Below are 27433 nucleotides of genomic sequence, written 5' to 3' on the forward strand. Positions count from 1 at the left end.
CTTGGCTAATGGGGAAAGTAAGGCAATAGGGTGAAAATTTGAGAGTTCAGTTGATGAGCCTCCTTTATGTAGGGGAATTATATGAGATATTTTCCATAAGGTGGGGATTGTTCCTTCAGTGATAGTCCTATTTATCAGTATAGATACAGGATAATTGATAGCTTTAGCAGCTATTTGTAGGGTAGGTATTCAGATGGGAGTTGGTCAGCAGATGGGGTGCAAGGTTTGAGTTTCTTAAGAAGCTTATAAATAAGAGATGTAGCAACAGGTTGAATTTGAAAGTTCCTAGATGAGGGTAGAGAGGTATTTGGTAAGGATGCAGTCGGTGTAGGTAATGAGTTAGCTAGGGATTGAATGGCTTCTGTAAAATACTTATTAAAGCCATCAGGGATCCGTGTAGCATTGTTGGGGTAAAAGCCTGTAGGGGTAGGAGTAGGTGAATGTCCTGGTTTAAGAAGTTTATTAATGCTTGTCCAGAATTTTTGAGGGGTGTTTTGACTACTTTGTTGAAGGTGAAGATAATATTCCTTTTTATCTCTAACAGTATCTTTTTTGGTGGCATTTCTTAATTGTTTGAAGAGGAGAATGATCAGATGGACATCTACTAGCTCTCCATTTGGCCCAGATTTTATTTCTAAGGATCATTTTTTCTTTTGTTTGCTTAGATAGCCATGGAGCAGATTTGGATCTTATTCTAGTAGAGTGAAAGGGGGCATGATGATCAAGGATCTGAAGAAAGTTTGTATTAAAGTAGGTCACTGCTTTATTAAGTTCAAGGTGAGTTAGTGGTGACCAGTCACATGCTTGCAATTCAGTAAGGAAGTTATCAGGGTTAAAGAACTTTTTTGAGCGGGATGTTCTTAGTTTATGAGTATGTGGAATATTCACTTTTTGTCTTATGACATATGTAAGCATATGTTCACTGATACTATCAGGAAGGGTTCCTGGGGTGTAACTGCTGGGGTGGTTATTAATAAGGATCCAGTCAAGAGTTGTTTCTTTTCTATTTTGTTTATGGATTCTAGTAGGAGTTGTTATTAATTGCGAGAACCCATAGAGATTAATATGGTGTTTTTTTGGGCATAGAATTAATTCCAGGAATAATAATCTCTATGTGAGACTGCCAGATGTTAAAATATCAGTTAAAATGTATTTTCATCCTAGAGCAGAAACATCAAGGAACTCTCCCCCTAAATTAATAAGGGAAGTTGGTAGTGCTGAAGTTTGAAGTGCCTGATAGATGAATGATATGGAAATTTTGTTTGTATTCCTATCTAACTGTTGGTAAACTCTTAAATGTCTCCTAGGAGCCCTGAGTTTGAATTTCTTCTGCCTTGAATGTAAGGTACAGTCCATTTTACTCTAGTTGCTAATGTGCAGTTGTGCAATACCATCTTCATTTCTTCTCATTGTTCTTTTTGTGTACACACACAATCGGCTGAAGTATTCCATTTGTTACGCATCTGTTTAACAGGTAGTTGTTCTTACACATTTCTCCCCACTGTGTACACTCCCTCTTCTCTTAGTTCACTGCTCCTGTTTCTGTAGAAATGGCTGCTTTGCTTGACCTTGCTTACTCTGTCAGGCACTGTTTTTTGTATTATTGCTACTGTATTTCATCCATGCTAGCAGTCCCCTGGTGCTAGGCAATGGTTTCTAGAAAGGGGTGTACTTCTTTCTGCCTGTACCTCCATTAGATTCATGCTTTTGCTCCCGTACACAGCACTGCACTGCTATTTGGTGTACCTTCATTGCTGCCAGAATGTCACATGTTTAAGGTTGTTCTTATAATTCATCAACTTCTCAGCTAATGGGAAGGGAAAAAATTGTGAACTGCATTTTAATTTGTATTTCATATTGATACAGTTTTCATTTGTTTCTGATGGGATATTCAACCATTTACAGATGAAGGCATTTACTAATGTATTACTGATATAAACTGAGCAACTCTTACTTGCGTTTTTATTTTCTGGAATGACTCCTGAAATAGGTGACTACTTTTTTTCCTGTTGTAAATGAGATGGCACTTTTATTTGTTTCCTGATTGCTTCGTCGTTCTATATATTGCCATATTCCTCTTGTATTGATCTTTCCTCATGTACTCCTGAATATGATCTGAAGAACATCCTGCAACACAAGACCCTGGTAAGCCAAGGTTGGATGTGTACATTGCAGTGTGTGAACACCCCACCCACCCACCACATAGCTTACGGCAAAACTAATTTACTTGTTATTTAAGCACTGTCCCAGCTCAGTGTTTGCATCACAGAATTAAATATTCTGTCTCACTGCTTGTGAATGCATGTATTATAGATTAGGGCAGCCATCCCTGTACTTTATTGGAGACAGACATTAACAGAACAGGCATTCTGGATTCTAGGATTTTTTTTCTGTGAATACTACCCATCTGTATCCAAACATCACTCCTTCTCTCTCTCTCTTTGCTACTCCCTTTACGATTCTGCTTCAGCCCATCTCTCTCCTATTGCGGTTTGACTTTATTTCCCCTTCCTCTATTCTTTCTCTTACTTCTATAGTATTTTATACTTGCTTCCCTTCAGCTGCTGTGTTGGTCATATCTCCACCCTATACAGATTCCTCTATCAGGTACTACAGCTACACTTATAATTGTCTTTGTATCACACTAACAAAATCTTTGTGTGCATTCACACACAATTGCCTTCTTTGTGTTCACATATTAAACAATTGTCTCAAAGCAGTGCTAACTCTGGCAGACACTTTGCTTCTGTCTGTCCATGTTTAAATTTGTCCCCACAGTTCCCCTGTCTGTGTAATCAAAGTTTTTTCCTTCTCTGTCCTTGCCACTTACATAACTTTGTATTAAATCTTACACGGACAATGAGTTTTTCTTCTTTCTCTTACATTCGTTCTCAGACATTCTTTTCCTGCTATCACTGGAGTTTCTACATCAGTCTCCTGCAGTGCTGAGGTGTGCACTGATTGGCTCCTACTGAGCAGAGCTTGGTTCTTTCTCCTGCCATTGCTATCCCCTGACTGTCCCCAGTGTTCACCACATTTATAGTTACCTCACACCACCCACTCTGCACAACTGCCATCCCCTTCCATCTCTTCCCTCCTTATTCTCCATATACCAACAACTAACACATTTCCTCTCCCAGGACTAAGTAAATCACTTCCTACTTAAACATCTCTGCAGTTTATCTTCTGCCAACCATCACATTACTGCTCAGCTCACAACACTTCCTCCAAAATTACCCTACCCATCCATTTGAAAGTAACATAACAATATACTGCACTCCCTGGAACTAACATAACCTAACATGTATTTGCTGCATAATTGCCCTCTTTTTCTGTTTTTTTCTCTCTCATTTTTGCCTCTCACACACATGAATTTTGACACACTACACTTAAGGCTATTCCCTTTAAAGTGCTACTCCTCAGGTTCTTATTTCCTCCTACCACATTTAACTTGGTAAGCTATCCTCTACTGCCCTCCTTTCACATCTACAATGCTAGCATTTTCCATCATATCTCATGTTCTTCCACTTCTGGCATCTCCCCTCTCACCACCTCTAATCTATAGCCACATATTAAGTTACACTGTCAGTTACTCTACTTCTTTCTTTTTCTTTCCTAATACTTCTCTCAGTTCCAGACCACTCTGAAATACCCCCACAAAATACTTCAGCATCCCTTATATTCTCAAATAACAGCCACAATAATTACCTGCGTGACCCCTCCATTATCTCATCCCCATCTGTAATTCTACCATTTACTATTGCACTCATCTCCCACACACTCACCCTCTCTGCTTTCCTTTGCATCCTCTTTCTCAAACCGAGACATTGTTCTAAAGGCATAATCTCTTCTCCTTGCCTACATTTCTAGTAATTCACACCAGCAATTATTTTTCTTTTGCTATAGGCTAGCACGGAACCCAACACTAACCCTTACTCTACCTTCAGCTGGTGTAATAATTCCCACTTGGGCATCTTATCATGCTGCTTGTTGAATGCAGGCATTATCAAGAACAAATTACTCCCGTTAGTGCATGATGCCCCAGACATCATAGCAGTCACTGAATCTTATCTTAAAATGGATGACCCTTGATCTCTGTCACATTTTCCCAGGTTACAATTACATTTTAAACACCAAAGCAGGAAGAAGAATTGGGGGTAGAAACAATCTCTCAAAATGACTATGCTTTAGACTCTCATCCCAACGACAACTAATTGTGGTTCTTTCCTCTAAATATTACCTAATACAACTAGCCATAGCCACAGCCAGCCTTAGGCCAATTGAACCTATGTGGCCCAATAGGGCCCCACTCCTTCGGGGGGCCCTGCACTAAGCTTTGATAGGGTCATTATGCCTTATATGACCCAAAATTTGCCTAATAGACACTACAATCTTACTTGTAGACTTCCTTCCATAGTTGCTAGTATTATTAGAAACTGCAGCTTCATGCCTCTTGTGTGGTTCACACTGTTAGCTGGTCACACTCTCATAATGGTCATTTGCTGTTGCTGAGTACTCAGTAGTGTTTTCAACCTAAAACTGGTTGGATTAAACATCAGTTTTTGTGTACCCCTCCAGTTACTGTATCAGAAGATAAGCCCAGGCTTACGTAAATGTTAATAAATTTGCAAGAATTAACTCTGGGATTGTTACTCTCAGTCATCATGAAAAAAAAAATACTAGTAAGCATAAAAAAATGCAGATACTGTAACTTCAGGTAACTTCATATCCCTAAGATTTGTGACAGAATGTTACCAATTCAGTATGGCAGAGAAATGCTGAATGCACTCAACGAGAGGAGTGAAATAATGCCAGAGAAGTGAAATAGGAGGTATGTCTGCTGAGGGGTGGGAGGCACAGGTAGACAGACAAATTATCCTCTTTGTTGAAAGTGTTAAAACAGTAACTCATTGGAAAATAACCAAGGAAATAATAAACTATAAGCAACATCAGTGCAATAGTAGTAATGTAAGAGCAAGCATGCAGAGAAGTATCAGTGAGGATAGTATGCAACATTTATGAACACAATCATAAGCAGATGTGGTACCAGAATTCAGCCAGTAAAATAAGTAGTAAAATAGGTGAGAAGAGCACTTGCACAGTGTTGTAACATTGTGTAGTATGATGTTTCTATGGAGAAAATAATACAAACGGATGCAGTATGTACAACTGTAGGGCATGGGATGTCAAGGTGAGTAAGGCATGAGCTGAATGAGGGGAAGGCAGGAAAGGGTGGAGACAGAAAGAAAAAAATATATAATAAAGTAAAAATAGTGTGTTGGGGTGACATACAAGTGTGCAGCTATTTCCTAGACATGTTCAGGAGATCCATGCAGTACTAGAGTTTGAGAATATGTTCACTGGTAAGCACGGATGCACCCATCTGGTGATACCGGTAACCATTTGAAATGTCAGGACTCTCTTGAGTGAGTCCCTACGTGTGGACAATGAATGGCTGAAAAAATGGACTTACATATAATAAATCTGAGATAGCCATTTCTTGTATTATCTCTGAGTTAGGGCAGTGTCAGAGTTAGTGTATATGTTTGGGGCATGGAGAGCAAACCCTCCACATGAGGAGGTAGAAGGGAGGAGGCTTGTCCTCCTACAAAAAATAAATTTAAATGAGAAGACCGATGTTCAAGATTCACTCGTCTCCTGCATTTTCAGTCTCTTTTTTGTGTTGCCACTTGGCATTTCAAGTTCAGGCATTTCAATAGGGAGGATGCAAGTGACCATGTTGACACAGGACCACAATGGCCCATCAAATATGCCAATTACAGTGTCCTGAGAGAGTTAAGCAGATTTTGAGAGGAATTCCCTCAGCCCCCTTTATCCCTATTTCATCCTTCCTTATCCCATCTTGTCATTCTGTCACTTACTGCCTCTCATTATTCCTATTGCCTTTGTCGAAATGACTTGTGCAAGAAAGAAAAATACAAAGTCCCTTTTGCGAGTACAATTTCAAGAAGTGTCTGCTGTTAAACAAACAATTATGTTGTATGCAGTTTCTGCTTCACAGTCCATTACATTTTCCCAGAATGACAAAAATCTCTATTACCCTTATCAGCTAGACGTTTAGCAGTGCAGGCATCAAGTTCCTGACTGTCGATTACAGTTACCTTGGTAAGGACAAGGTAGAGGTGTCTGTTCCTTCACTGGTCCAGTGAACTCTGGGTCTTAGAAGATCATTCACCTTTGTCAGAGCATCCACACACGGCCCCTAGACTTTTCGCAAATCCTGCTACTACAGCTTCAATGAAAAATAAGAGGTCTTTTTTTCCTTGCCTTCATCTGAATAGAAAGGTTTACAATGAAGACTGAATTTACCCCTGGGCACAAATACTGATGTTAGTTCTTCAGCATTAGATTCTCCATTTTGGAAATTTTCATTTAGTGGGAGAATGCTGTGCCTGGAGAATCAAGGATTTATGTTCCCCTAAGAAGGTTTATTGCAAAGAGATGGGATGGGATGAACTTCTCAATATCTCACAAAAGAGAAGGAAGATTGGTTTAAGAAGAAAGGCAGACCCAGCCATTGTTTTTTGATACATCACAATTTCAGAAAAAGACAGCTGCCATTGCTATATTTCAGCTTAATTAATAATTCAGGGTAAAAGATTTAGGAAAAAGACTTGTATATTGTTTAATTTAACACTGTTGGCTTTAGATTATCTTACCCATATGGCCTTGCACCAGTTGTTTCTTACAATTTATCTGGTAGTTGGTGCCAATGATTAAGACTTTGAACTGTTAACAAGCTGCTTCCTGTATTCCAGGGTTTGATTCCCTCAGTCTGCATTTACCTGCTGTGTGAATCTGAGCAAGTCACTTAATCAGGCAATGCTCTGGATTAACTGGGAAAATGGGCTAGGCTCCACAGTGGTCTTCTTGACTGCAGGCTTGATGACTACCTATGAACTTATGAATCTATTTTGAACAAGTTCAAGATATTCTGTTGCGACCAAACACAGATATTAAATACTGTTTTCTAAACAGTCTGTGCTATTGAGGAAATTGGCAAACATGTTGTTAGTGTGCATAGAATATAATGGATAGCTCTGTGAGGACGATGACACCTTCAGTAGTAACCATGAGGAGGCAAGCCTTGCTTCAAGCATAACCATTCTTAGACAGGGCTAAGACAAGACTCTGGAATCTACCAAATTATCCAACTTAATTTGGCAAAAGGGACTATAAAACTGTCTGTGTACAGTCTTCCAAACTCAAATATTAACAGACTGTATGGTGTCAAAGTCTATGATTGCAATATAAACTGTCTATCTACATCAATGGTGTTCTCCCAAACATAGTCTCTACCCTTTCTAAAAACTGTCATCAAATTTAAGAAGGACTGTCTGCACATGCACCAGTTTGTCATACAATGAAATTATTTCTGTCTAGTATAACAAAGGGTTGTCACTGAATTGTTGGCTGACATGACCTATAAATCTGTAGTGTATAGAAAAAATGCAGTAATTAAGGCTGGTATGTGCAATGTACAGCTCACATAATGGGCAAACAGTTGCTGAAAGAAAAATATTATTTTCATCAAGTAAAACAAAATTAAACAAAGTATACTTTGTGTGCAAACAAAGCATAAAGAAAATGCACATCCTGTAGCAAGTTATTACATTATAATACCAAGCACTGAATCATCAAAAAAGATTGCTATACTGCACATGGACAATAAGATTATTCAGGGTCATCACTGAATTTTTAGCTGGCATGACCTATAAATCTGTAATGCAGAAACAAATTACAAAGAATAGAATAATTAAAGCTGGTATGTGTAATGTAGAGCCCACATAATAGCCAAACTGTTGCTGTAAAAGAAAATTAAATGTTTTTCTCCAAATAAAACAAAAATGAAACAAAGTAAACTCTGTGGACAAAAAAGCAAAGCAAAAATACACATCATGTAGCAAGTTATTACATTGTTATATCTAGCATCATGAAACAAGACCATTGGTCCTCCTATACTGGCTTGTGAGGGCCAATGACCCAGTATTACACTTCAGAAGTAATTCCACAGTTACCCGAATAATACTTGCCTTGTCTTGGAGCTTTGGCACTGTGTGCACAGGTATTGGCTGCCACTTAATGTCTGACTGCCATAGCTGTCTACCACTGGGTGGGTACAGTCCTGCCAAGTTGGCCTGAGCACTCATGAGTGTACGGTCATAATCTGTGCTTCGAACATAGATCTGTAGTAAACACAAAAGCCATTGTTTTTCAGTCTTAACTGAGTTTTAGTTTCACTGCACGACATCTGCGGTTATGCACAGTGCTGGTAACTTTAAATACTCCTTTCTGACATGCATAAAAAATAAAATAAAAACTAGGTTTATACTCAAAAGAGCAACATTTATTTAAACTAAAAACAGAAATGGCAATATATTCCAACTACACACAGACTGTCAACTGGCTAAATGCCACTGTGCAGAGAGATGGAGCTGTTTTCCTTTTGAAGGTCTTTTGAGATGGGAAAAAAAAACTTTAGGCTGTGCAAAAAAGGATTTAATTCTGCAAACAGACAATCACACCTGCTGTGTTTGATCATCATTAATGTAGCCTCTCTTCTTGATATTGAGTTGTCTGCATCTTAATAAAGATTCAATTGCTGGTTTATTTTTTCAGCCATGCAGTTTTTGTTTTTTAAAGATTCAATTGTACCCGAGTCCCCACTTGCGTAAACATTTTCACACCTGGTCTGAGATAGAATCAAAGTGAAAGTATCATTTAAATCTAACTATCCTCCTTTCTCTCTCCTTTTTTATTAACATCTACAATTATCACTTAAATCTTGAACACCTGGCTTTCTCTGGTGGGCTTTACTACAGCATGTCAGAGCTAATGTTGATTCAGTTTTCTTTAAGAGTTTGTAAGTATGTCCTGCAGGCTGACTCATATTGGCAAACATATATTTTATAGTGCTAAAACCAAATTATGCTATGGTATTTTCATTAATTGTACTGCTGACAGACCTGTCTATAACCTGTAACTACAAGTTATAACTCAACCTTCCATCTCTAAAATATGGAATACTGCTTCTCATAATGTGGAACAAATGGGCAAAATGTGTAATATGCGCTAACTACTTAATAATTCCAAGCATATGGTTAAAATGTGTTAAATCTGCGGTGATGCAGTAGTAGCGTTGTTGCCTCACAGCAAGAGGTTCTCCTGTTTGATTCTTGGCTGGAGTGCGGGGAGTGGCTTCTGTGTGGAGTCTGCATGTCCTCCCTGCGGTTGGGTGGGCGTTCGAAAGACATGCGTAAATGGGCATGCCTTCGTTGAAGGTTGGACGTTGAGCTGGCACCTCGGCGTTCGTGAAAATCTACTGCCAATCATTAGCAGACCGGAGTTCCGCTGTGGCGACTCATAACCGGGAAAAGCCGAAAGACAAACAAAATGTGTTACGTTATACTTGTAAAAAGTTACTTTAATGAATTGATATGATTCGTATTTATTCACAATGAATATTAATTAAAAAAAATTCCTAACAATGAACATATTACATATCCTTTAACTATGGAACAGAATGGAATATGGGTTTTTAAGCCTCAAAATGTGGAACACTCGTCATAATTTGGTACATTTGAGAGGTCTATTGTAAGCTTGCTGAATTCTTTCACCCTGTGAAATATATTGCAAAACTTCACAGTATTTTTTGAATACAGCATGCATTTCATCAATTTTCTAAATATGGTTTAAATTAGGAATCTAGTATCTAAAATCCCTTTCATAGTACATGTATCACAGTCCCTTTAATGTAACTCATACTACCTAGAGATTAGCAAACATCATTTACATTTTCTCTGCACCACTGAAACTGATTTATTTTTCACTGGGGCTGCCTCTTTTGAGTCTGCTAGCTCATTATACATTCATGTGTGCTGGCTGGCTGGGACCACTTTTGTGTAAGTGAAAGATGTAAGTACAGAAGTTCTGCTATCATGTATTTATAAAGTAATAGGACTACACTTTTATGTTCTACAATCACACAACAAATTGGTGATGAGGCTAGCTCATGTATGCAAGTGCAACAACCATCTCCAACGTTGGAAAGCAGCCAGAATCAACCAAAAACAGTGAAACATTACTTTTATATATAGTAACAAAAAAGGGTCAGACTAGGTAATAATATGAGTAGAGTATTGACAGAAAAATAAGTTGTATATGACTGTGCTTAAAACAAAGACTTTCATAATCATTTATATCATAAAGTGATTTATGTGGTATGATTTGGAAACCAAACAACTCATTTTAAAGGGACAGTCCCAGAGATTTTTTTGTTTTGATTCTGGTCTTTATTTATATTTTCAATCTAGTTTTCTGAACATGTCCCAGCTTTCGCTGCAGGAGTTTGGGGAGGGGTGCTTACAAGAAGTTTTAATGATCTTAGTCAAATTCCATCTCAAATTGCAGTTGTACTCACTGAGCCATTCATTAGTTTCACCTGCGCTTTTTATCCTCAGAGAAAAGCAGCCTTTCAGGAATTGTATGACCTCACTTGCTACTATAACCTGTGATAGTTATACATACTAATCTGACACTGCTTTGCAATGGAGTAAGGGGAATACATCGATAGACTGCTTAGATTTAGTATGAATTCACTAAACAGTACTCTCTTGACTATACTGCTTGCAGTTTAGCTATGTAGAATAAATAAAAGAAATAAAGAGCTAAACAATTAAAATAAGCTTGTCAACGAGTTCATAAAAAGCAAACATTGGGAGTCTTGCCTAACCACCCCCACCACAAACACACATAAACATATCATAACCTTATTGTTTCCCAGTGACTGGGGCTGAAAGCTTAGACAGGAACTGATTATTGTCAACTGTGTTCACCAGTGGGAATGAAAGCAGGTCTGCATAAAGTAAATTGAAACCAGGAGTAGGGTTGATGATGACATGGTAAGTGGGCGGTGACAATTGGGAGGTATCAGGACAAGTTTCTTTCGGCCAGAATTTTAGACACTCGGATAGTCCCTTTAAATATAACACAGCATGATTTTTTGATAATACTACATACAGACTTTTTAAAGGTAGTAACTATAAAATTTGCTCATCAGTGAGACGTACTGATGGTAGACTATTACAATATTTCTTATACTTCTAACAACAAAATACCTGACCTTGAGGCTGTCCAGCATTTGGAGTACATCCATGTCTGTGCAGTTACTGAAACTTGATTTAAATGTTCATAAAGCACTCCTTCCATTATAGGGTTTTGCACCAACCATACTTTCAGACCTGATGGCAAGTGTTGTGATGCCTTTATATTTGCTAGGGACAATATAACATTTAGGCAGATCCCCAGGGACTATATTTCTCAACTCTCCAGAATTTCACAGAATGTCTAGATTTTTGCCTCATATTTTTGGTCTTTCTATTGTAAAATTGTTTTTTTTCTGGCAAATTATTGATGATTCTAGTCACTAATTAATGACAGACATTTGAGTTTCAGACTTCATATCCTTTGGAAATGCATGCAAATGCAAAACATATTATTTTGGCAACTTTCTAAGTTTATAAGAGTCTGCCCCATTATTTTTGGCTTTGTCCAGAAATTCTGTGCTAAGAGGTTGAGCAGTATGCCAGGTACCCACAAACAGAGCTCTTTGAGCTTCAATTCACTGTAAACAAAACCAGCTATCAGTTTATAGCCTATTAAAGCACACTCTCTCTGTCCCTGAAATTCTTGTAAAATTTCTAGATATAATTCATGAACTGTCAAGAAAGAAAAACTTAATTATTTTGGGAAACTTTAACTACCCATCAATAAACTGGAATACCTATACCTAAAATGTAGGATATGCCCAAATGTTTTTAAATTTTTATTAACAAAGGCTTCCTGGAACAGATTGTTAACAAACTTACTAAAAGGCAAATTATTCTTTACTGGTCCTTATGAATATAACTTCTTCGTGTACTATTCCTTCCACAGTTAAGTTGGATTATAAACTAGTGCCCTTCCCTATTAAAACATCTAAAACTGAAGATACAGGTATCTCAGAATTCAAGGATTTCATACATACAAATCTATTTAAATTCTACGTGGACGTTTCAAGATTCACTTATTGCAGCATAACCCAGACATTGCCTCACCATGAAGTTACACAGGAGTTTTATGCCTACTTAGAAAAATTTGTAGAATTGACAGTACCTACCAGATCTAAATATAATGTGACATTTAAAAGAAAACCTCTCTGGTCATCCAGCAACATAAATAAACTCTACATTAAAAAAAATTCTTAAAGTACACAGCTAATCTGAGGACCCTCACATCAAGGAAAACATCAGAAAATTCACTAAATACTTAAAAATTATTAGGATTACTAAGGCAGCCCATGAACTGAAGTTAGGATCTGAAACTAAGGATAACTACAAATCTTTCTTTGATTACATTATGTATCATAGAAATAACATCCAACATTGCTCCAGATGTATTTAATATGGCACTACCTACTCCAACCCAGTAGACATTGCCAAGATGCTAGCTAACAAATTCAGTGCCAACTTCACCTAGGAAATGACTATTCAAAGCCTACTTTTCACTGAAGCCCTCAGACCCCTATCATCATCAAAAGTCATGTATTAAAAGTGCTCACAAAGGCTAAAAACATTTCTCCATGGGACCTAATAATATAACTGTCTGTTCAATAAAACGTACCAAGCAAGCCCTGGTGGAGCCACTGCTTAAAGTATTTAACCTGAATTTAGCCATTGACCTCATCCATTAAGTATGGCACACAGCAGCAGTGATGCCACTCTACAAGGGTGGCCCCATCACTGTACCCAAAAAATGAGCCTGCTCATCAGCCTGAAGAGTGTTACATACAAAGCCATGAGGCATATTGTAGCTGACCTGATTAATTATGACAATTAAAAATCTCATCAGACCACACCCACAGCAGTTTGACTTTAAGAGTAGTTCCTGCTTAATGAATCTGGTTAACTTGAAAGAGTAATGCAAATTGTTGACAACAGCCACACTGTACACACAGCATACCTCAACCTCTGGCCTGTGACATTATACCCATTGCTAGCATAGTTTATAAGTTAAATACATCACAAATAGAGCCCTGTCTCCAGGAACATGAAACAGCTGGAACGCCCACAGAGATACCTAACTAAAAAGATAAAGGGCTTAGGCTTACATGGACTGACTCAAAGCCTTGTCACTATACTTGGTATCCTGCAAACTTGTAATAGGTGATCTGTGCCTTGCATACAAGGCATTCTCTGACCAAATACTTATGGATTTACTGCACATCAGCAATACTTGGTCTAGGGATATAAACCTGTTTTGCAACACCAACAGAATGGTTTGGAGGAACAGGAATATCTTGCAGAGGATACTGCTACTCTGGAACAGACACCCCATCCACATAAAACAATGTTCATCCCTGTCCATATTCATGCACAACTTGGATCTATGGATGTGAAACAGAAAAGTTACCCCAGGACTGCCCCTGTACTACTAATGGACAGAGACAGCTCCTAAATGCTTTATCTCATCTGTGTCCCCACAAATTATCTATGGTATGATCCCAGTTATTCTCATCAGGGGTAATATATAATTGTCAACCAATGGATGGAGAAGTCCAATCTCTAACCAAATGAGATAGGTTAGTTGAGCACAAAAAAGGAAATTGGATAGGCTTAAAATGGCCCTCGAGGGCAGCTAGACTAGTACTTACCTATGAACCTATTTTCTTATGTGGTTAGATGGATAGCAAATTGTCTAAGGGGAAAAAAACAAGCTGTGCAGACAGTTGGCATTCTACAGGGCTCTGCCCTGGGACCCCATTTGCTTGGCATTTACTTTTCTGATCACCAAACCACAAGCCACGACCTCTGGCCAAACAAGTTTGCAGACAACTGCAAACTGGGAGTCATTTTCAAGTTACCTATTGACACTCAAGCCCTACAACAAGAACTTACACTTGTAGTATAAACATCTGATGTGCTAAGAACAGCTTAAACTAAATGCTAAAAAGAGTAATATAGTAGGCTTTGGTTAAAAAACTACCCCCAGTATATGACATAGACGATACTACACCCCAAAATGAAAATGTTCTTAGAGACTTTGGCACCTGGATTTATAACTCCCTCTCCTTTGATCATTATTTAACATATGTGTGGGAGTCCTTCTACTTAATGCATCTGATTGCCAAGGAGATATCTTCCAGATGCAAAAAGGTCATTCTACCATTAAATCAAACAACCAGAAAGACCTCAGAGGACCCTAACTAAGAAGATCACTGGCGTAAAAGCCCTAAGGTACCAGAAAAGACTGGAAGCACTGTCCTTTTATTTAGTGAGTTACAGACTCTTGAGGAGATCTATGCATTGTACTCTGAGCCATTAGGAACCCGGTGGTCCAGGATATTTTATATCTCCACAAATCAAATAGCTCCACAAATACCAGAACAAGGGATCTAAATCTTCACCAGTGTGTGTGTGTGTGTGTGTGTGTGTGTGTGTGTGTGTGTGTGTGTGTGTGTGTGTGTGTGTGTGTGTGTGTGTGGTGTGTGTTTGTGTGTGTGCGCATGCACATGTATGTTTGTGTACACACAGTGTATACATTAGTGTGTGTGTTCACATGGGTGTATCTGTGTGTGCTCGTTCATAGTATGACAAACCTGGATTGTCAGGAGCAGTGCATGTCTATGTGACTGAATGTGAACAATACCACCAATTTTTATCAGTGTACATGCACAGTATTGGGAGCACATACATAACTCTTCTAGAGAGCAGTAAAAGTAGTTAAGTAATTGTCTTTCAAAAATCAAGTAGAGAATGCATCATAGAGCATCTAGAGCCTTAGGGCTTCTGGGTGCTTGGTGACCCCCAATTGTATAAGGGGATTTTGATATAGGGGTAGTACACACTTCCCATGTCTTGCCTCCCTACCACCAACAGTACTATTGAAACTCGTACATCTTTTCTCCCTATACATGAGAGTCTGCTCTGGGGGGAGTCGAGCTCTTGGAGTTTAACTGAAATAGAGAGACCTCAAATTTAATAATTAATAACAGTTGATAGATGGGAGGAACTGACCTTTTCACATGATATTGACATTTCTTACCTCTTTCACATTATAAGACTCATTAAGGAAGCTTGAAAACCTCTTCCGAAGGAACTGTCCCAGTTCAAACTGCTGCCTAATCCCAGTCTGAAAATAGAAACAACATGAAATACAACAATTATATCAGAAAAGAAATAGTGAAGCTTAAAAGTGAAACCTGAAAAAAAAATATGACAAAAGTCCATTCAAGAAGAGATTTTGTTTTACAATTAAATGTGACTGCATTGCATCCATAGATCAGTTTTATGATGTACCCCGTCCCTCTGTAAAACTGTGGCACATCATTGGGGTAATTGAAATTAGCACTTTCTGTTTTAAGTTTGCTATTCACTTTTTTCCTGCATTTTCTTTCCCTTGCCTTTTTGATCAGCAGATGTGTGGATGCTTAATAAAAATCAATAAATAAATAATAACAGCTAGATTGGTTACATAGCCTGGTGTCTAAAAGACTGATTAGGCAGGGAGTCATATACTTAATGCAGATTTACTTTTTTAGGTATTTCTAGTTTCTAACATCTTAGCCGTCACATTGAAATTTGGAAACACTGATTTGTGTACATTGGTATTAATAATTTAAGAGGAATGCCCTGCGTAGTGTTAATGACTGTTTAAGGAAATGCCCTGTTTAGTGTTAATAACTATTTAAGGGAATGCCCTGCTTAGTGTTAATGATTGTTTTAAGGGAATGTCCTACAGTGGTAGGAGCACTTGACATTAAGCAACTTGTTGAGACTCAAACAGCATAGAAACAGATGCTGTGGAAATCAGACACCAATTCCTCACAATATTAATCCATGTAAATCCATCCATTTAACTCTATACTCCTTGAAACACCTCTGGATATCTTACAGTGCAAAAATGTAGATTTTTGTTGTTTTCTGTAGTTTGACTTTTCGGAAAGTTGATCATGTGGTTTAGACCATGTGAAGACTGGTAGAGATGGGTGAAGGCTGCCAGCCTAGCCAGATAGAATTGTGCAGATAATTCTATCATTGTAAATACTGTGAAATGTTGAACTTAAAACAATGTAGCAACATTGCCCTCTGCTGTAAAGAAAGCTAAGTCAAGCATTTCTTGTTGGTCCTTTGAAATTAAAATTACTTTATGTCTGTTCTTTTGAAGTTAGAATTTGTAGTCGATGAGTCTTCCAGCCTATTGTTTTAAGGCTAAAATTAATGACCAGAATTTACATGTGGAATGTCTTTTATTGCTCTAAGTGTAAAATAATGTAAATGCAGTTTCTGTCAGCCTGGGAACACCAGGAAAGTGTAAAAGATGATGTAATGTTTATCAGAATTGCAATAGCAATTTAAACAGAGAGAATCAGAAGGCATTAAGCATTTTGCCTTGACTATCCAACTCACAGCACTTTGCCTTGCTCTATAAGTAAGTTATTTTAGAAGTGTGTTTTCTTTTTAGAGATAGCTAGAACTATAAAGATTAAACTAAGTGCTTTTCTGTGATGTCAGAACTGTACTACTGATTTATTTTAAGTATTTCTGTGTGATCTCTGATCTATTTTGACTAGCACTGTGTAGTAGAAAGTATTGTCTTGTGGTTTTAATTATTTATTATTAAACATTTTAAAACCTATTAACTGTGGCTGGTTTGTGTAAAGATAATTTAAGATCTAGAGTACATTGCATATTTATAGAGTTTACTGTCCAAGTCACTCCAAATAAGCTTTGACTGATTAGTCACACTTACCAATTGGATAATAATATTGCACAGTAATAATTGGACACCTTTTTAAGGGATTTTGAGTGGCTGATAATTATTAGCGGGTGGTGGCAGCTGGTACTACCGTATAGTCTGGGTAAAAAGGGACACAGCTGAAGAACCTGTTCCAGCCTTCTCCAGAAGTGTCTGTGTGGTTGCGTAAACTCTTATCTCAAAGTATGTGTGTGTGTGTTTTTTCAGCTACTTGGGCAGGGACACAAAGCACTGGTTGGGCAGAGAGGGTGCTGGAGATTTTAGCTTACCCACTAGGCTGTGATCTGGACCCTATAGCTGTGCCAGTGGGGAGTCTTATTGGGGACCTGGGGAGCAAGGGAGCAACCAGCCCCAAACTGACTGTGATCTCTGTGTGCTCTTAAGGGAAATTGCATTTTACTGTGTGTATTTGTTATCCTTTCCTCATATATGAGATGCCCTCTCTGGAGTTACTGGTGAGGATTGAGACTCCTTGATTGCTGGGCCAGGGCACGGGCGCCACAGAACATATGAAATTCGACTTTTCATTGAGTCGATCTTCTGAATGGGATCCAAAATAATAATATTTATGAATATAAGGCATTTCTGGCTTGTGTCACACAAATACATAGTATCCAAAATATTTGAACCTATCTCACACAAATGTACACTAGTTCTGCAAAGCCACACTGTTTAAACTGATCAAACACCAACAGAGTAAGTTACTTTCCCACACAAATGGCCCCCAACCCCACTTTGGAGTTATAGACATTTTATGTGACTGTGATAAAAATAATACCTGTCAGCCAAAGCAAGCAAATAAATAAATAAATAAGGGACAAAGGCTTAAAATCAGGGACAGATTTTAAAATATTTTTCTTATATACTTAGAAAATTTCTAGAATTACAGTTTTTGCATTGGCATACATTTTCTTTTTTTTTTTCCTCTCCCATTTATATGTCCCCCGCTGACCATCAGCTACCTGACTGCACCATTTATTCTTAAGTGTCTAAAGTATTGTTTCTATGACTAGGATTGTACCAATGGTGGGATAGGGAGGGGAAGTTGGACAGAGCAGCCTGCATCATCATATACATCGGCCCTGCATTCCATGGTGGACTTTATTGTATGCTCTAAGTGGGCAGAGCTAGTAATATCATGAGCATCATTGCACACAACTTGGACTAGCTTCACCACCCAAATACTGTAATTTTACTGGCAATTTGTCCCATGATTACAGCATACCTCATCGCTGGGTGTTTGTTTATCAGGGACAGAAATCCTCTCCCTTCCCCTTGGAGTGGGCTAGCTGCTCTTTCATACTCTTCCCCCCTTTACTTCTCTAGTGCTTGAGCTGTTAGTTTATTTTAGGTTGTCTGGGTAATAGTAAAGGCCATCTAGGTGTAGTATACATTTTGCACATGAAGACCAAAACTCAAATATTTGTCCCTAGTGATTTGCAGAAACCCCCCACAAATTTCATGAGGAACAAGCCAAAATATGAGGAAACATCAGGGAGATGCTATAAAATTAGGGACAGTTTCATTTTGGCAGAAATGGGCTGTGAGTGACATTTAAAGACATGCAGGTAGGTGTGTGCGTGAATTGGTGTGCCTTCCTTTAAGGTTGGGCATTGGGCTGGCACCTCGGCACTGTAAATATCCACTGCCAATCATTAGTGGACCGGAGTTTCGCTGTGGCCACCCCTAACCTGGAAAAGCTGAAAGACATTAGTTTTCATTGTCTGATGTGCTTGTCTTCTCTCATCTTCAGTACCACTTACAACATGACACTGATAATCTAATAATCTTCTAGTTATATACTTGAAATATAACTCTTAATTGTTCTGTTTTTTGTATTGACATGCACACCTGCAATTATTAGTTATTATTTAGAGATGCAGATGATAATCTCATGCTGTTTATAGCTAACAGATGGCTTTAATTTAACCATCAGGTAAATATAGTTTGCTTTCTAGTGCTTCCTCTAAATAATCACACAGTAACAGAAAAGAACATTCTTTGTGAAGCACATCTGCTTCTGGTAAGGCCTCTCTTGGTTCTTACGGTAAATAATTTCCAGGCATAGGACCCAGAAATGAATAGTTCATCATAAATCCTTATGTCAGTTGACATTCAATGTAAGAGGGCCCTGTCTTTACTAGGATTACTGGAGCCAAGTGCTGGAACCAGGCTTGGAGATGGTATCCAAAGGAAAGTGTTTGGTGGTCATGCCATTCCCGTAACCCTACCAGATTCAGCATACCATCTGAAAGGTGAAGGGTGAGGGTCAGATGCTATGCTAACTGGGAGGCAGGTATGAACAGAGTGAATTCATGTAATCTAAACAAAGTAGCTTTAGGGACATTCAGCATCACCTCATTGGCAGGAAAACAGCCTGAGACAGTACAGCAGGTGAAAAAGTATTACCTAAACATCGACATACTCATCTCGTATTAGTAGGCTCTGGAGCTGGATTTCTTTCCCAAGTTTGGTCTTGTGGTTTCCAGCTGCAGTAAGGAAAATTCTAATTTTTTTGCACTTATGCACCAAATAAATGTATGCAATATTTAGTCTTTTTGAAGAAGGTATCCGAAGTGCTCAACAGAGTGTTGCTTTCTGCCTTTGTAATTGCACTGAGAGACCTCAGTGATCACAAGAGTAATGTTGGAGGTACCTAGAGCATGTAACTGGGAGGAATGGCCTTTTGGATTTGAAGCCTAGTAATAAGTAGTTAGTGATCTTCTTTGCAAGTTATGGACTGTTCATAACAAGCACCATGTTCAGCACAAGGAGGCTAATAACTGTCATTTTAAGGGGAATAGATTGAGCCAAAGGTCAATAATGTACTCCACTGTTATCTCATCAGACCTACTGCCATATGCCCGAAACAGTCAAGTGAGCTCATAGGAGGAACTACGAAAAACTAACGGCTGAAACACACTGATAAAACAAAAACAAACTGGGACCTGAGTACATGCAAGTAAATACAATGCTTTAAAGCGCTTTTCATCTAGTTGGTAACTAGACTTCCTCAGATAATGGTATTCACTTTACACTCTCTCCTAAACACTCCTTTCCTCCAATTACTAATTAAACCATACTGATTAGTTAGCAATGAACATTTATTACGTGTAATTAGTATTTGCTAAAAAATATTTTATAGACCTCATTGTATAGATATATATATATATATATATATATATATATATATATATATATCTCATAGACCAGTAAGCCATGACTGTGTTGGCAAAGCCAGCCCCGCAGGGGAACCCCATGGCAACACCAATCTTTTGCAAGTAAAACTGATTATCAAAAAGAAAATAATTGTTAGTAGTTATGTGGTTAGCACAACAGCACAGCAGTGTAGTTACTTTAATGGCCATATACATTCTAGTGCTCATATTCTTTAGTGGTCACACATTTTAGTGGTCATTTGTCATGGGGTCACGTTAAGGTACTTGCAATCACAAACCAAACAGAAAACTCAAACGACATTTTTATGTATGTTTATTTTTTTATAGTCATACATTTTTGTCATGACAAAATATACATATGTATTTGGGCTTTATAGGGACACTTGTATATAAACACACACACACACACACACACACACACACACACATATATACATATATATGTATATATATATTTATATATATATATATATATATATATATATATATATATATATAAATGTTCTTATTTATATACATATGTTTTATTTGTATATTTATTTATTCTCTACTATTATTATTTTTAATGGAGACTTGTTTGTTTTAATTTGTTATAGTTAGGCCATTAAGTATAGTGATAGTGGCTCAGGTTCAAAGTATGTGGTTACTATTACCATCAATACCATTTTTCATCAGGAAGATGAGGGAAGAATGTTTTAATTGTACTTTATTATTTATTTTAATATGTGTTTAATGGTTGACCATGACCACAGAGAAAGGAAATTTGAAGGTGAATGAGGTCTATAAAATATGTTTTAGTAAATACTAATTACACATAATAAGTGTTCATTGTTAACTAATCAGTATGGTTTAATTAGTAAGTGGAGGAATGGAGTATTTGGGAGAGTGTATGAAGTAAATACCATTATCTGAGGAAGTCTAGTTACCAACTAGATGAAAAGCACTTTATAGGATTGTATTTACTTGTCGTTTTTATTTACGTGGATTAAAGTTCTGGTTTTAGCTGTACAAAGGAGGAACTGTCAAATGATTACCACTTGGAATTGAGCTATATTTCCTAGACAGAGTAACAAACAGCCAAAATGGTAGAAAAAAATAATCTGGTTCAGGAAAAACAAAACAAAACAAGAAAGCCTAATTAAAAGGTTATAAAAATGATAATGCATACAAAACTTCATGCTGGAGCCGTACCTCTCAGCTGTCCCCAATTTTCCCGAACACCCCTGATTTTGCCTCATATTTTTGTCCTAACCACTGTAATTTTTTTAAAATTTTCTCATAGATCACTAAGGATTAAGTCATTCAGTAATGCCAGGCATTAGAGTTTCATACGTCTTAGTGTCTTGAAAATGTGTATTGATACAGAAACCATCGTTCTATATAATTTCTTAAAAGAAATAAAGTGAAATTAAAAGAAAAAAAAAGATCCGTGATTTTGGACTTTTGCCTCCCATTACTTTTTGGCTATGTTCAGAATTGTTGAACAAAGAAAATTATAAGTATAAAAGCAATGCTTCATCAGATGTTAAAAAAGGTAGTTAAACGGTAGCAGGATAATTAAATTGTGATCAGATGATAGAAGTCAGCTAGCAGAACACATGACATAATTAATATTAATTAAAACAACTGTTCGGTATTCTCAGACTGATTATCAGGAATATTATTAGACCACACTACTTCAGGCTGCTAAGCATCCAGGATGGAACGGCACTTTCAGTGTTAAACCAGTTCTAAAACTTAAACAAATGAATGTAATAAGAGCAAATCCCAGATCAAGTGGTGAGAGAGCAGTTACCAAAAATGGAATAGTTTTTGTACCTCAAGGTTTTCTTAATGAATGATGGCAGGGGTAAGTATGAGCTTAGCTATCAGACTGGAGTAGCTCTGTAGCTCTGTGTCTGTAGCGATGGTCAGTCTATATGCCTAGATGCACTTATGGTAAATGAGTTGTTTGTAGTGACTGAAAGGGTGAGACCAAGTGCTCAAATAGCACAAATCATGTGTCTTTAGAGGGTCACTGAGCTTATTCTCTGTGATAAGGTGCTCTGTTATCCAGAAGAGTCCCAGAACAGAATCACTGCCCCATTATGTTGACATCAGTTTACTGAAATGGCTCTGGCATCTTATATGAATCCCCCTTGAAGATTCTATTTGGAGTTGCCCCAAGTGCAAAACATCAAAAAGAAGTCAAAAGGTAGACACATGGCATCTTGGAAGATTTATATCTCTTTTATGGTCTAAAAACCTTAGTGGATCCCTCAGAAAGAGTTGGACTCTGTGGCTTAGAAAAAGAAAGTTTGGTTCTCCCTGCTCAGCCTGCTGCCACCAATGTCCTTGCTAGAAGAAGTGAAACTCATGGGTCTTTTTTTGTTGGAAACTGAACTGTGTTTGCATTTTTTATTACAGCTACCAAAATGTATGCTGGTTCACTGTAAATCAGGAAAGTGCTCAAATCCCTTGTCTCACCAAAATCACAAAAAGGATTCTCAGAATATAATTACAAAATTTTGATGGTGTAAACAGTGAAGCTTATCACTGTTTGTCACCAGAAGATCCACATGTCAGGAAAATGAAGTAAACAGCTACGACATACTGCAACTGGCAAAAACTGTTCCTGCAGGAATTATAAATGAATGTCAGGGGTACAAGGCGTGTCTGAAATTTTACAAAATTATTTATGATATAGTCTTGCATACAGATATACTTGTCTGCAAAGGAATAATTCAATTTGCATATGGGCCGAATCCAGATTGTTCCATTCAACTGTATAAACTTGTGAATAAATTCCATGCTCTACTGATGACAGTGATGAGTTGCAAAAACAGAAAATATGTATAAAAGATAAACAGAAAAGCGAAGGAATAGAGTAAACTTATAAGGCATAGAGAAGATTTTGGAGAAATAATTTCTCATCATTTGCTATATAACATGTGGCATTTAGCAAACCAATGATTAAAATGATCTATATTGTGCTCATTCTGGTCCAATAACTGGCCTCATGAATTGCCTCAGTACTTCCAAAATCATCCTGATCAGAAACAGAAGTTAAATTATAACATTATTTTAAGCTTCTTCTGCTCCCTTCCCCATTGCTGCTACATTCCAGATTGCTTCTTGCCTTCTCCCTGCTCATTCCTGCAGACCTCAATTGCTCCTTACTGGTTCACTTGAACATGTTCCTTCACCAGGAATGCCTCTGAACTCATCAGAGGGCACAGCCTTTGGGTGATTCACTCAAAATGACTGGGGAGTGAGTTCTCCATAAGTGAGTAAAGTAGGGCCAGAAGCCTTTGTTGAGTAGCAGACAGTCTAGTCATCATCTATCAGATGGAGTGACATTTAGCGTCATTAGACATTCAAAGCAGGTGTTTCCATCAGCCTTGCACAAACTTCTGCACTCCCATTTTTGGAAAATAAGGCTGTACTTTTTGGGTCTCTGGTTTTCATTACACATATAGGGAGTCCGAAGTCCCACATCTTCTCCCTGAAACTGGGTATAACATACAGAGGAACAAATAAAATTACTCAACGCGAGGCATATAAAGGCATGCAAAATAGTAAAGCTGTTCATAAGAAAAGACAAACGAAAGCATGCAATGTATGATAAGACTGGGGTGGGATAAACCTGGCATTGCAATGTGATGAAATGTTATTTAAAGAGTGGCAGCTGCACTTAGGAAACAGTATTTCAGAAGAAGTCACTGTTTTTTTTCTCTCTATTTCATTTGATAACTAGATAAGGGTAGAAATACAAACAAGAATCCTTTCTTGTAAATAAATAAAGTCAAATGCCCGTATGTAGTATATGTCTAGTTTAAACCCACAGGTAGATGAATGGATCCAATGAACTAATTTCAGTTGCAAACCTGGCAAAAAGCATAGTAATGTAGAAATATCTAGACAACTGAAATTATTAAACAATAAGGGGAAAATAATTACTAATTCTGCAGAGAATGGCGAAAGCATTGATTAGTGCATTACTTCCAACCAAGATTTATGGAAGCAAAAATGCACCGAATGTTTAGACCATGGATGCATAATACTACATTTATAAAATTCAAATACCTTGCCTAACATGGTCACCCTACCCACACCTCTTTCTCTGCCTGCTAACAATCAGGCTTCTGTATCAGGTGGTCAGATGTCCTTCTTCATCTTATCAGTGGTGTATATGTGCAGACAGCAATTGACTGACATTCTCTCCAGGACTCTGCTTTATGTCCACTGAGTGCAAGATTGGCACAGACTCCTCTACAACTCTGAATGGGATAAAGCATGTATTAAAAAGTGAACGAATAAAAGATGCACTACCAAGACCAGGCAATAGATGTAAAGTGAAAAGATTAACACAGTGCAGTTATACTGCAACGGCAATACCCTTCCAGCCATGAACAAAAACATGCAAAACAATGGTAAAACAAAAAATATGCTGGGATGCAATGTCTTTGTGTACCCTAAATTTTCTTATTCTACATTAAAAAGTACAGTATCCATGTTCCTGAACAGAATAATGGGTTTTAGACTGCAGCATCATAGATGCCTCCCGATTTCTTAAAAATTAAAATGATTTCTGTATTTTGAGTTTTAAAAATATCTTAACTTGCATTAAAATAATTTTCACAGCACACTTCAGACATTATGCAGACCAATCTGTATATCAAGAGGCTTACAAGTGGCATTGTGAAAAGAATAAGAATGGGGGGCAGTAAATAGTAATTCTGTGAGCCACAGCTTGTTCACATAAGTATCTTAGAATAATGATTTTAGTGTAGCAGAGCTGAGAGCAAATATAGGATAGTTAACTCATTAATTGTTAAATGTTTTAACAAGTGTTGACTTCAAAGTGCCTTCTTTTGCCTTCTTCTAATCTCAGCAACATATCATCTTCTCCCACATCTGTTATCGTTTACTTAATATAACTGGAACTCATTGGGTTTATAATGTAGGAAATCGGGAAAGATAACTGAAAATTCCTAAAGTATCATATACTTTACAGTTGTTTATTATTACTTAGAAAGCATTACTGCTGCAGTAACAAGTGGCACTGAGTGCAGACCAGGTAACTCAATGATACCAATCTATGTAGTGACTTTCACTGGGGAAATACAATGTCTCAGCTTGCATAGGATACTTCATCTAGCCGTTAATGACAGTAAGATAGTCACAGTCTATGAGAGGAACAAATAAGCTGATACAATTTGCTGATAAAAATCCAACAAGTCATTTTACTCTAAAAGGTAATTTAAAATAGTCTTACTTACCTGTTTCACTCCTGACAGTGTTTCCAAATCATAAGTGCAGGCTTATAATTAACAAGTGTCTCATTCACACTCACTGCATTTTCCATCTGTACCAGTCCCAAGACCCCCCTCTCTTTACAACTTCCCTTTGCAACTAACCTCAGTAAGATGTTCAAATCCCTGTGGCCAAATATCTTCTTTGTATGGGTCATTGGGATAAGCAGAAATTGGAGCTCGATCCCCATGACGGAAAACCTGAAATATTAAGAAAACACAAGATTACAGACAGTTCAGTGGAAAACACTGCAGCAATCAAATATACAGTGTCTGATATTCTGTCTGCAAATGCTTCAATTAAACATCCATTGTTTAAGCTGGTAAAAATGGATCATAACACTATAGTAATAATTCATGCACTTGTTTCCAGACATACTGAATTTTTATGGGATTGTATGTCATGTCAAATACCATGTGATGATAATTCAAATATGTGCCAGACTTCAACACAGTTTGATTGGTATTGACTAATTAATTTAGATTTTATCTGGAAATATCAATAAAAATGTGAAAAATACACAAAACATTTCTAGATTTAAATGAGGCAGAAAAATGCCAGCTCATTGTCTACTTTGTAATGTATTACTGTATCCCACTGGACTATGCTCTGAGTGATTCATGAAAATGTTTCATGATGGAGTTAGGGTCATTATCATATTATGGTAATGAGGGGATCTGGTGCTACGTTGGGGTGGGGAGAAGTGTGACTCTGGTAGCAGCATTACCTGCACTGCAGGGAACTCTGTTGCCTGTATGTCTTTTCCTACTGTACAAAGGAATCTTTTTTTTTTTTTTAATACATTCCATGTTGATATGCTGCTCGGGTCTGTTAGCTGAGCAATGTATTTAGCAGGAAGGGGGATTGCTGTGCTAACAAGTACTGAACTATCTACAAGTACAAGGCTGGAGTCATATAAGTTGTCGTTGGTAACAGCTGGTGTGTGCAGATGATATGTGTGTGAATTCCATGCAATGCCGAAAAGCAGGTCATTTGCATGTGTACTCCATTCATGAATGCTAACACAGTGGGGTAAGAATGTGTACCATAGTCATCCCCTATTATATTATCTCTTTTAGAAATCACATATGGCTTGATATACTGTTCTATAGCATACCAGCCATATGCTATGGCTTACAGTCTTTCTAGGCAATGCCCTTTGATATGAAATATGCCATTTCATAAAAACATCCTTGATGTGAAATGTGACCTACTAACAGACACAAACACACGCACATACATAGTAAAAACATGGTATAAATGTATCTTTACATAAAACCACGTCTACATGTATAAGGAGAGTAGCTATGAGTGAATATGAAGTGCTTGTGAAGGATATCACTTTAAGACTTTTTTAAAGATTCTCTTAAAACACAAAGTGTACAAAGGTTTAAACACCACTACTAGCGCCAGCTACTTATGGCAAAATTTGACAAGTAGTGTAGTATGATGTGTAAATGATATGAATGTGTTTGGCTAGCACTATATAAAGGTAAGGCAATTTATGGCCAAGCTAGGTTGGATACTGTTCAGCTCCTGAAATGTTGTCCTGCAGTCACTGCTTGAGTTAGCCAATAAACCAAGTTAAGACTAAATAGTCCTCTAACAGTAGTGAATCCTTTAATCCAGGAGACTTGACATAGTGTGAGAAATACTCTTACACAGGAAGAAAAGAAAGAGAAATATATCTGCCTGAGATATTTGACTGAAGAGCTGCAATGGCTAGCCAAAGAAATAAATACACTGTTGTGAATCATCCAGATGGTGGTGGGCCACTGAGCTCCATGTTCATCATATAACTACCGGAACCATTGAGTTTTATGATCCTTTTGCTCTCATGGTCTTCCTTAATTATTAAGTTGCTTGCTCTGTTGAACCATTCTTCTCCTTATCTTTCCAAAGTCTGATGACTGGGCATTGGAAGCGACAAAGAGTTTGGGCCATCATATTGCATGAGGTCAGGGTGATTTTTATTTACTGCTTCTAGCTCCCTCTATTTTTGCCTGCTATGTTCAGCCACTTCTGCATGCTGTGCTAAGCTAGAAGACAATGCTCTCCTTGGTAGGCTTCTGTCTCCGTGTCCCATATTCTTACTCATGCACACTAGAACATGCACCTACAGTATAACCCACAGGAGCCGCTCC

At 37.7% G+C, this 27433-nt stretch overlaps 1 protein-coding gene across 2 annotated transcripts in view; it reads right to left on the reverse strand.

Moving 5' to 3' along the window:
• ACP4 (acid phosphatase 4) overlaps positions 1 to 27433 on the reverse strand; it is a 451526-nt gene that overhangs the window by 207803 nt on the left and 216290 nt on the right. For both annotated transcript variants that reach the window (XM_044058993.1, XM_044058992.1), the window contains exons 2-4: positions 25394 to 25489; positions 15103 to 15189; positions 8055 to 8207 (exon numbers count right to left, since the gene is read on the reverse strand). In XM_044058993.1, the coding sequence (XP_043914928.1) occupies positions 8055 to 8207; positions 15103 to 15189; positions 25394 to 25489 (336 nt within the window). The remainder of the gene's footprint in view (positions 1 to 8054; positions 8208 to 15102; positions 15190 to 25393; positions 25490 to 27433) is intronic.

The sequence above is a fragment of the Protopterus annectens genome, chromosome 17.part0 (assembly GCF_019279795.1).
Source record: "Protopterus annectens isolate FY-2018-M chromosome 17.part0, PAN1.0, whole genome shotgun sequence".
Lineage (NCBI taxonomy): Eukaryota > Metazoa > Chordata > Ceratodontiformes > Protopteridae > Protopterus > Protopterus annectens.